Genomic DNA, 12,116 nt, shown 5'->3' with positions numbered 1-12,116 from the left:
AGGGGTATATGTAGTTGCATCACCTACCACAAGGCTAGGATTGCTTTTTTTGATTGTCAGGCATGCTTTTTTCCTACCACTATGCTTTTCTAGAAGGAAAAGATCCCGATTTACATTGCAGAAGTACCAAATGAAAAGGGAAGAACTTCTTTCCTCTGCTGTCTTTCTTTTACTCTAGATCTGAAAAAAATGGGCTTGGGGTGTTTATTTCTATTCTTCATTATTTGTCCTCAGGTTCAGGTGCTAGAGATGATAGTCACAGGACTGGGAGTTCAAACCATGGGGCCTTGGAGTGAGGATTGCAGGAGTCATGATGTAATCAGCCAGCTTGACTCAGAAACTCTGAGAATCCTGGAAACGTGGGAATTGAAACTGACGAATATTTTGGTCTTGAAATTGGGGTTGTGCTTTGTATGACTCAAGCTAAGCTATGAACCTCATCCCCTTCCACTCCCCAGATACTGATGTGGTATGAGGGAAGGGAATTTTTGTTTTTGTATGTGTTGGAAGAATAAGTTTATATATTTGTGATTGTATTTTTTGAAGTAAATATTTTCATAGGAAAAATTTCAAATGGAATGGGGTTGCAGGGACCACCCCCTACTATAGAGCTATTTACAGATAACCTTGTTGTTGTCAGCCTTATCTGACTCTTCATGATCCCATTTGAGGTTCTCTTGGCAAAGATATTAGAGCAGTTTGCCATTTCCTCCTCCAACCAAGTTTACAGATGAGAAACTGAGTATAAACAGGATTAAATGACTTGCCTAGAGTCCCACAGTCATTAAGTGTTTAAGGCCAAATTTGAACTCAGGAAGCTGTATCTCCACTTCAAAGTCAATACTCTATACACTGTACCATCCAGCTGCCCTTAGCAGATCACTGCTAGGTTGGCCTAGATATCCCCAAATTTTCTTAAGAGTACCAGAGTACCCCGGGGGGAGGGAGGGGCAGGGAGAGTGAAATTAAACCTTTTTGTTCTTATAGTAGTGAGAACCATGGTAGTCAATGTTACATATGTATGTAGAATATAGGTTTATAAATATAGGTATAGACATGTTCTATGAATGTAGATCAGGACCTTCCCTAAAAATTTGTTTTACAGCATTACCTAGCACTGAGAAATTCAATTGCTTGCTCAGAGTCTCATACCCAGTATGGGTTGGACGTAAGTCTTTCTAACTCCCCCAGCTCTCTATCCATGACATCACATTGCTTATTATGAATATGTGAATATAGAACAAACAGATTTGCAAATATCTCAAAGTTTGGTGGCCCTGGTAATTAATGCCATTTTCTTTTTTAAAAATCAACATGTAATATAATAACTTGTCTGTATCAGCCTTAGGGACTCGACCATAGATCTCTATAATGCCATAAAATAATATTCAAAAGATGCAATAGTAGCATGATTTGTTACTAATAAGCATCTCTTCCTTGCCCATCTTCTCCAAAACTGGAATTGATCCTCTGCAAAAAAAAAAAAAAAAAAAAAAATTTCCCCATCAATCCCAAGTCCCATGTATAGTCAGTCCCTCTGGGACTTTTCTCCCAACCTGCATGTACACTGAAAGATTGAATCTCCAAAGGAGGCTATAGTCTTAAATTCCATGAGTAATCCTGTGGGATTACTGTTCTCCTGATACTATAAGAGTTTCCACTGGTGTGCTTTCAACCTTACAAATCAAAATCACCAGGACTAGTTTTCTCTTGGGTATAAACATAGCCAGCAATTTTCTCTGATTCCAAAGGTCACCATCCTTGAAGCTACTTCCACCTTTCTGTATATTCTTTTGTCTAGCATAAATGTCCTTGAACCTTACCAAATTGTGATTGCCTCTATATTTCTTTCCTTCACAATTGCATGGCCAAAGGATGGGGAAGAGAAACAAATACCCTCAGCTGAAGAACAATACTAGTACCTGCCTCAGAACCAATGAACTCTCTCTAGAGCATATCTATTTAAAGTTCTTGAAAGGAGTGTTCAATTTTAACTTTACACAACAGTGCTGCTTTTAAATTTTATCAGGGAAAAGGGTTCACACTTCATAAAATGATTCACACTTCATGATGTGGCCATAACTGATTTAATACCCTGTTGTCAGTCAACAGGCATTTACTAAACACTTATTATACCCAAAGTACTGTGCTAAGCACTGAGGATACAAAGAAAGGCAAAAAAAAAAAACCAGTTCCTGCCCTCAACGAGTTCTCATTCTAATGGGGGGAAACAACATGCACAAAACTGTGTACATGATAGATAAATTTAAGTTAAATTGGAAATAATCTCAGAGGAAGGGCTATAATTAAAGTTTGTGACTATATATCAACTGAGTTGAGAAGGAGCATGCAAATCACATCCCCTTTCCCTTTCACACAGATGGAACAACAGTAAGTATTTAAAACAATGTTGTACACGTTTGTGTATTTCCGTGTTTCCAAAGAGGGGTAATGAAGGAGACTGCAGCAAATGCATTTTTTCCATTTAAGAGTAGAAGAAACTACTTTTTTCTTTCTTGCACAAATAAATATTTCTATTTCCACCAAAAATATAAGAAATTATTAAAGAGAGAATTGTGATACTGGATAGAGAGACTAATTTTGGTTTGTTTCTTTATTTAATTCAGTGACCTCTGTCCCTTAATTTTTCCTTAATGCTCTAATGATGTGGCAAAAATAAAAAACTTAAAAAGAGAGATAAGAAATCATTACATTTTCACATTTTTGTTATTCCATTGAAACTCCTTCAGTTGAAAAGATGCTCCAAAGACAGAACAGCAATAGAAAGGGAGAATCGATATGATCCCATTTAGCCAAGAAATATCATAAGTTGTTTTTCATTATTCATTATCAAGGTAAGCTTTTGGATTATCTTATAAAACAAAAAAGCAATCTGCACTGAGTTTATATCAAAGACAATATATGCCTTTAAATTTTAGATAAAAATTTAAATTAGCAGAGACAGCTAAATTGTTCTTGATTCTTATGTTCCTAAAGGATATGCTGACATAAGAAATGTGATGGTGCTTACTTGCATTTAAAATATATGCACATAGGACACTACGGTATCCTTGATCAACTAACAATTTCTTTTAACCCCGAAAATTACTGAGCACATTACAAAACCATTAAATAATAATAGCTTCAGACATGACAGACAAGGACAGAAAAAATGCGCTCAACTCTCTGCTCACAAACATCTCCTTCCAGCCAACACACATGCATACCTCTTACTAAGAGAAACATTATGTCAAGTCCAAACATCTAGTGAGAGGAAGCTGAATTTTCCATTATAGATATTTTCTTGCTGCTCAGCAGGATTTTTTTTCTCCTGGAACAGATTAAAATTTTTTCAAGAAAACTGGCCAATTAAACATGTTCTACAACAAGAAGATGAAGGGATGAAATACTAAGAAAGTATGACAGATTTTTAGCACCTTTCCTAAGTCACCTACCAACCACCTTTGTCATCTGCTTTTCAATTCCCATTATGGAACAGGAAAAAAAAAAGCTCAGTTGCTCAGTGTGATGAAATGAGTCAGTATTTATGCCAGTTATATAAAAATAATTCAACTGAAGAGGATGCATACTAAATGCAGTCAAATTGCTGCACATGACCCCCAAAGTCCCTGAAAATCCAAAGGTGGAGCCAAAAGCAGGTGCACACATTTATCTTTCCTTCTCCCTCTAAAGGAGGGCCTCAATGTTTGTATGTGTCATGGAACCCTCTGGCATTCTGGCAAAACCTTGGGAGCCTTTCTCAGAATAATGCTTTTGAATACATAAAACAAAATACATGTGATTACAGAGAAATCAATTATACTTAAATATAATTATCAATATAGTTTCTATAAAGTTCATAAACCCCAGTTTCAGAATTCCTGCTTTAACACAAATAAATTTCCCTGAGTCAGAATGATAACAACTTAAACCACTCCAGGAAATATGGGACAGGACCATCATTTCTTATTGTGTTAAATTTGGTGATCAGTCCTCTACCATAACGAGCATAGTTGACTGAAAGTGGAGAGAATAAATGGGACCATGAGCTGACAATGTCTACTTAGTTTATTTTCTTTGAAACATTTCCCTTGGCCCATCTGGTTGAAATCTGACCTCCAAAACTACCTTCCTTTGCCTGCTTGCAATATTTTTCTCAAAGTTAGAATCAACAAACAGAAGGAAGGAAAGACTGCATTAAAGAAATAGTGAAAAATCCTTGTAAATAGTCTGTCTCTCTAGCAAGATTCCAAGACCAAGGAAGACATCTATCAAAGAGAAAAGGAAAAAAAAATCCCAATCCTCATTCTTTTTATATGAAAGGAAAAGAAACTTTGAAAATGTAATTATTTTCTAGTTTGCATAGCATTTATGGGCCAAAGGTTTTCCAAGCTGTATAGAGATGGACACAGATGCATACAGACACATTGTATGTGCGTGTATATATATATATATGTATTATATGTATGTGTATTTGTACATACATGTGTAAATACATATATATTGCAGCAGTCACAAATAACTATTGGATCCTGACAAACATACTGCAATTCACACCACCACTAAGTTTACATCTGGGTGGGTAGCAAGGTTGTTTTGTTTTTCTGATCAGGTCTGAGCTTTCTAGGGGTCATACTGTTCTTGCACATAGCTAAAGAAACCTTGTAATGAAAAATGCATCTTGTAGTGAAGAATCATTCACTTCAATGAATCCCTTACCTTCAGGTATACAACCTGAAATTGTAATCATTCTGATTATCTCCTAATGGAGTCTCTTATCACTCTTCTTTTTCCTGCCCAAATCTGTCCCAGAATCTCTATACAAGGACAATACCATTACTTTCCTTAAGCAAGTAGGAAACAGATAGAGATTGGAGAGAAGGCAATGGAGAGCTAAAGGCAGATGATAGATAGATAGATATAGAATTAATAAACATATGTTTGTGCATGTCTATATATGGTTAATATTTATCTTATGTTTGTGCATGTCCATAGAGGGTTAGTATTTATCTTCTTACTTTAGAGATAGAGTATATCCAATGCATATATGGAAGGATTAAATTATCCCAGTAAATAAAAAGTAAACATTGTTTAAAGCTAGTGTTTCATTCCCTAAAAATATGCATCAATTTCAGAGAAAAGGCTGAGAATCAGCCTCCCATTTCTATGCACTAGCTATTTCACTCTATCATTCCTTCCTTTCCTGTCACAGAAAGAAGGCCTTCCGCTTCTCCTGCCAGACCCCTCTCTCCTTACCCCAAATAGAAATGCTTAAACACACCCAAGTGTAGGAAAAGATGCTCCTCTCACCATAGATTATCCCAACTCACTGTCTTCTTACATCCCTAATGTTTTACCTCATTATTCCAGTTTCCCCCATCCCGACTTCTTTTCCAACCCATCTCCCTACCCATAGCAATCAGCAATTATCATTGCATCCTGCAGAGACACAAACATACACAATACACATAACAACAAATCATAGGACTCCAAAGGAGCAGTCACCTACCATGCCGTGCCTGAGAATTAGGATCCTGGTCCAGCACTGTTTGCACCATCAAGTGAATCCCTACTTGCTTTTCATAACCACATTCCAAATTGGAATGAGGAAGGGCTCCTTTGGGGGGTGGGGAATTGTTTAGAATTAATGATAAAAAGGTGATTTCCAGAAAATACAATAATAAAATTCTTCAGGCCCCAGAAATTGAAAATCAAGAGAACTTAAAGGAATTTGCAAAAGAAAAATAAGCATGTAGCAAGTATCACCCTTAAAATCAAAATAAAGGGAGGGGGGAAGGGAGGAAAAAAAAAAAAGAAGAGTGCTTGCTGAATCACCCTCTTTCACTGCCTGGAAACCATTGTGCAGCGTGATGCTGCCTGTACCATTGTGGAACCTACCAGAGGCAAGGGACAGAAGGCTTGGGGAATGGGGTTGCTATAGCAACTGAAAGGAGCACATGTGACGTCAAAGCTCATAGAGGTCTCAGGAGGGATGGGGGGGGGGGGCGAAGGGAGGAGGAAGAGAGAGATAGAGCCAGAGAAAGAAAAAAAAGTGATCTATGGCTACAGCTACTGTATTTTCTAGTGGTCATTATGGACCAATGCCAGAACAAAATGCAAAGACACAATTTCTGTGGCAAAAAATAATACAAGCAATTCTAAAAGGAGATTTTCTGGTCTGCACAATTTGATCAAATGCCTCCCTCCATATCTCTCTCTCTCTCTCTCTCTCTCTCTCTCTCTCTCTCTCTCTCTCTCTCTCTTTCTCCCTCCCTCTCTCCCTCCTCCTGATTTGTATTGCCTTTCCCCTCCTAAAGGCAATCAGGGATAAACAGAGAAGGACCAATGCACCATTTAAAAACCATATTCCATCTTTGTTCCTCCACACATTCAGCTGATCACAAAGAAGAGGAAGGGAGGCATTCTCTATCGAGAAAGGTGCCGACGACAAGCAAAGGTTTATAACCACCCCGCACAGGTGCCATTTTTTCAAAGCCATGGCTTGGAACAAGGATGTAATTGGTTTTTTAACCTTTGTTTCTTATCACTCTTGCAAAAATATATTGTTCTTTCCCCCTGTTTTCAAACTCTTAAGATTAATGCATGGACAAAAATTTAAGACTTTTGAGCTACTGGGTGTTGATCTCATTTTTGGAGACTCCTTTGAGATATAAACAATAAAAGGTGTTCACCTTGCCAGTGTTCTACTAGCTGTCCTGGGCTTTAGGTGAGTATGAAGGTGGACTGGCTGCAGCAGTCCCACAGACTTCTCTCTCTCTCTCTCTCTCTCTCTCTCTCTCTCTCTCTCTCTCTCTCTCTTTCTCTCTCTCTCTCTCTCTCTCTCTCTCTCTCTCTTTTTTTTTTTTTTTTTTTTTTTTTTTTGAAGAGGAGAGGGGGTAGGATATAGGGGGGGAGGAGGTGGACAAGGGGCCAGGATCTTTTATCTCATTGGTTCAGGGAACTCTGAGGGAGGAAACTCCCTCCCCTGATGCAGTTCTGCACCTGCTCTGCAGCTAGAAATCTTAGAGAAATCCCAGAGCACTTCTAATAATCATGAAAAGAGTTATATCTTGCAATATTAGCAGTTAAATTTATTTGCTATTACTTAAAAATAACAACAACAATAATGAAGTTTATATAGTTTTTCAAGGTTGGCCAAGCACTTTACAAATATTATCTCACTTTATCCTCACAACAACCTGGAGAGATAGTTGCTGTTGTTTTTATTACAATTTTAAATATTTATTTTATTGTATTTATTATTAAGTCATTTTAACTATTACAGTTACCTAAACTTACTCTAAAGTACATGTGAAATAAAAAAGACTTTGCATCCAGAGAAAGAATTTATAAATAAAATATATAGAATGATTTCACACACATACACACATACACACATGTTTGTGTCTAATAGTAGCCATCTCTAGGGTGGGTGGGAGGAAAAAGTGGGGGGAAGAAATTTACATGCTTTTATTATAATACCTATTTTACAGATGAAGAAACTGAGTCAGGAATCATGACTTCCCCAGGTTCATATAGCCAGTAAATTTCTAGGAATAGATTTGAACTCAGGTCTTCCTGATTTCAGATCTAGTATGCTATCCATTTTGCCAACTGTCCATGTCAAAAACATTTATATTTTATAATCACCCTTATAAAGATGTGGGATTTCTCCTCCACCCCATTAGTTTCCTTATTATAAATTTCCTTAAGTGGATCAAAAAGTAAAACCAAGTTGGGAAAGAAAGAAAGAAAGAAAGAAAGAAAGAAAGAAAGAAAGAAAGAAAGAAAGAAAGAAAGAAAGAAAGAAAGAAAGAAAGAAAGAAAGAAAGAAAGAAGAAAGAAAGAAAGAAAGAAAGAAGAAAGAAAGAAAGAAAGAAAGAAAGAAAGAAAGAAAGAAAGAGAGGAAAAAAAGAAAGAGAGGGAGGAAGAGAAGGAGGAAGGGAGGGAGGGAGGGAGGAAGGGAAGGAGGGAGAGAGGGAGGAAGGAAGGAAGGGAGGGAGGGAGGGAGGGAGGAAGGGAAGAAGGGAGAGAGGGAGGGAGGGAGGAAGGGAGAGAGGGAGGAAGGAAGGGAGGGAGGAAGCCATATGATGAGCTAAGAGGATCACTTAACACAAATTGAAACTAAAGCTAGGTCCCAATTAGTGCAAATAATAAATCTCATAAAGTGATTGCATTATTAGAATGTATACTGCTGTCCATTTGTAAACTTAATTGAGAAGTCCAGCTCAATATTGGAAGATTTAATTTCTACAGTTGAAAATTGCAGTTTGAGTCAATTCACCAAGAGAAAATTGCTTCTGAGGGGAAAAGAGAATTTTTTCCTATACACACACACACACACACACACACACACACACAAATATGCCTGCCATTGACCATGTCATCTGAGAGAAGAGACCAATAGGTTATAATTCATCTCAATCCAAAGTGAAACATATCAAGAACAAACACACACACAAAAAAATACAGATCTAGATAGATATAGAAAGATAACTGTTAGAGGAAGGAATCAGCTTCAAAGTGCTTGACCTCATGAACAATAAAAGCATACTATCTGTAGACTCAGGAATGAACTTTCAGGGGCATCTAGTTAGTATAGTGTTGGAATCTTTACAAAGTGTTAAGACATTTCTTTACAAAGTGTTAAGACATTGGAGTTGATTTGATCTTAGAAGAAGATATTTTGGGCCAGAACTTGAAACTAGGTACTAAGTGGAACTGATTGAACAATGCTTGTGTTCACACCTTTAGAGAGCTCATAAGTATCTAAGTACTCAATGGAATTCACTTAGTCCGAATTCACACCTCCCTTGAAGTTCTTAGGGCCAGAGAGCACTCTGGGAGACAACCCAGAATCCCTCTCCCTCCAGAAGGTGGAGTTAACCTTTGGGAGATCACATAAATATAGGGAGCTTTTGAAGCTTGAACTTACTTCTGGTGGAACTGACTGGAGGTACAGAGAGATTCATTGCATCTTCCAACTTGGTGGCTGGAGGCTGAAGAAAGCAGAGGCAGAAGCCAAGAACAAAGCTGCAAGATCTCTTGGAGCCAAGCAGAGAGATAGGCCTCAACTAACCGGGCTAATTTGGAAGGAGAAATAAATGTTTGCACTTTTACCAGCTGGCTGCGATAATGGAGTAATTATTTATTTCAACTGAGACTAAGGAAAACCACCACAGTGTAGTAGATAGTGTACCAACCCTGAAGTCAGGAGGACCTGAGTTCAAATCTGGCCTCAGACATTTAACACTTCCTGGCTGTATGACCCTGGGCATGTCACTTAACCCCACTTGTCTTAGCAAAAAAACAAACAAACAAAAAAAAACAAATGAACTTTCAGTAACTAGAAAATTACATATGTCTCATTACCATTTTGTTTTACCAATGCATGTTATTGTATACCATGATCCCCTAGATTTTTGTATATACTTGTGGAAAAATGTGTCTCACATTTTATGGGGAGATTTTTTTTTGGTGGCCTAGGTTCTGATCAAAATTATTTTCAGAAGAATATTAAGACGTTATTTGCCTATCAAAATACAGCTCCACCTTTCAACTAAATATCAACTAAATAAAAATTAAAAGAATCCAGCTATCTTTAATCAAGCCAAACATTAAGGAGATTGTAAAAAATATGTAAAATGATGGCACTCTTCTTATTAAATTTTTCTGTTTTGGAAAAATACTTTTTGTTAAAATATTATTTATATCACATGTAATTTAATGAGTTCACTTTAATTTTAGTTAATATTTTTTAATTTATCTGTTTCAATTTCTAATATAGTAAATATCAATAGATATAACCAATATAATCAAAAATTCTATGGGATCCTCAATAATTTTTAAGGTATAACTGGATCCTGAGAACAAAAAATTTCTTCATGGGTCCCCAGTGTGTTTCTCCCACCCAGCTAGCATTTCCCCAATATCAATTAATCAGTTATGATCAATTAGCTTTTACAAAAGGATTTTACTGAGAAAATGTAGCAAGAATTTATGTATAATATTATCTCACCCAAACAAGAGTGTGCTTTCCTTGCTACATATCCACTTGTCCCTAGGGAGACTAGTGTTTGGTAAAAAATCATGATGATTCCATCACTATTTCCCATTTCTGAGACTTACAAGAATGAGATGTCTTGGCTGCAAGGTCAATTCACTTCTGGACTGAGTTTAAAAAGTTACGACTCAACTGGCTCCACACAAGAACTGGCTATTGCTCCTACAGCTCCAATTGTTGAAGGAAACTTTAATGGCTCTTTTCAGTCTTTTGAAGCTCAAAACATACTAGAGGCCTTCTTCCAGATCATGTTTCATGTTCCATGGATATGAGATACATTCAGTCTGTTGATCCCACTATAACAACACCCAACTTCCTTTTCTAAATGTTACTTCTTACTGCATTCTGCCATGGACTCTTCTTCCTTTTGGATCATCCACAATTGTGGTTCTATAGAGATTACAGTATTCTCTGATTCATAGGCTGACAGTATCACCAATGTTAGAAATATGGAGGTTCTTTTTATTAGGAATGACTTGAGACTGTCTAAATAATCATAACAGCCAGTATTTGGGTAGCACTTTAAGGGTGGCAAAACATTTTATAAATGTTATTTTGATTTGATCTCAGCAACCTTTGGAGATAAGTACTGATTATTATCTCCATTTTTACAGACAAGGAAATTGAGACACAAAGAAGTTAACTGATTTGTTCAGGTTCACATAACTAGTAAGGTTTTGAGACCAAACAAAACTCAGTTTTCCTAATTTGCATCTCAATCCACTAAAATTTCTCAAATCCAACCCAGTCCCTCTCCTATTGAATTCTGAGTCAAACTGGTTGACAATTTGTAGTGCATGTGTGTGTGTATAAATGTATGTGCATATATAAATATGTTTTTAATGAGTATATATATATGGGTGTATTTGCATGTATAAACATATATAAATACATGTGTATAAATATGAATATATGTATACTACAAATATACATATATAAATACATGTGTATATAAATATAAATGTATGTAAATGTATGTGTGAATATATAAGTATATATTTGTATTTATGTATAAATATGTGTGTGTGTGTGTGTGTGTGTGTGTGTCTATCCTGATAGATATATTCAATGGGCTATCCTTCCAACTATTGTCAATAAGCATTCTTATGAGAAAGAATATCAGCCTATAATTGGTAGGCCTAATTTTAACTAATTTTAACTCTGTCACTGGCTAGCTGGCAAAAATTTTTTTATTGTTATACCTTAATTTTAGTTGGGTCTGATTCTTTGTGACCCTATTTGAAGTTTTCTTGACAAAGAAAACTCATTTTACAGATAAAGAAACTGAAGAAGACAGAGCTAGGTGATTTGCTCAGGTTTACACAGCTAGGAAATGACTGAAGCCAGATTTGAATTCAGGAAGATGAATCTTCCTGACTCTGCACCCAATGCTCTATTCATTGTGCAACTTAGATACCCATTTAAACTTTGGTCAATTGATTTAAACTTTTCTGCTTTCAGTTATTCATTGATACAATGATGACATCAAAGCAGATGATTTCTTTAGTTCCCTCCTGTTCTAACACCCTGTTCTTCTATGAAACAGTTAGTAATAATTATCTTTCAAAGTTGTTGAATATAATTAGAGGATATAGAGGTAGAAAGGACTTTCACCATAATTTTGCCCAACACTTGTACATGTGATTAAGGAATGGTTCTGATGAAGAATGACATCAACCCACAGGAATGGCAATTCACAAAACTTTATTACTAGAATAGCTGCCAACTAGATAAAAGTGTAGTGCCTCATATAATAAGGGAACTTACAGGAAGTACAATTCTTCCCGTCTAGAGGGACAGGGTGAAAAATGATGGAAGAGGGACTTGAAAGATGAAACAGGGGACAAAGAGAAACCTAGGAACATGAGAGCTCCAAACAGGATGGCAGCAGATAGCCAATTATAAAGGAAGGACGCTATTTTGGTAAACTAAAAATAAATCGTGAAGATCTTCCACTTAGTGAATGAACTACCAGGACAGAATTTTGTATTTATTTATCTTTTCAGTATTGCTGGCAAATGGATCAATTTTTCACTTTTCCCATCTCCCTTAC

At 36.5% G+C, this 12,116-nt stretch overlaps 1 protein-coding gene across 4 annotated transcripts in view; it reads right to left on the bottom strand.

Moving 5' to 3' along the window:
- MAPK10 (mitogen-activated protein kinase 10) overlaps positions 1-5,919 on the bottom strand; it is a 164,134-nt gene extending 158,215 nt beyond the window's left edge. For 3 of the 4 annotated variants that reach the window (XM_031943138.1, XM_031943140.1, XM_031943137.1), the window contains exon 1: positions 5,510-5,918. Coding sequence is in view for 2 of the 4 variants with exons in the window: in XM_031943137.1 (XP_031798997.1) it covers positions 5,510-5,512 (3 nt within the window). In the remaining 2 variants the exon portion in view is untranslated. Of the gene's footprint in view, positions 1-5,509 lie in introns of all 4 variants that reach the window. The other variant, XM_031943141.1, reaches the window with a different exon arrangement.
- Positions 5,920-12,116: the final 6,197 nt, after the last annotated feature.

This window comes from Sarcophilus harrisii, chromosome 6, assembly GCF_902635505.1.
Source record: "Sarcophilus harrisii chromosome 6, mSarHar1.11, whole genome shotgun sequence".
NCBI lineage: Eukaryota > Metazoa > Chordata > Mammalia > Dasyuromorphia > Dasyuridae > Sarcophilus > Sarcophilus harrisii.
Note: the sequence above shows the minus strand (reverse complement) of the source record. Positions and strands in the feature narration are given on the sequence as shown.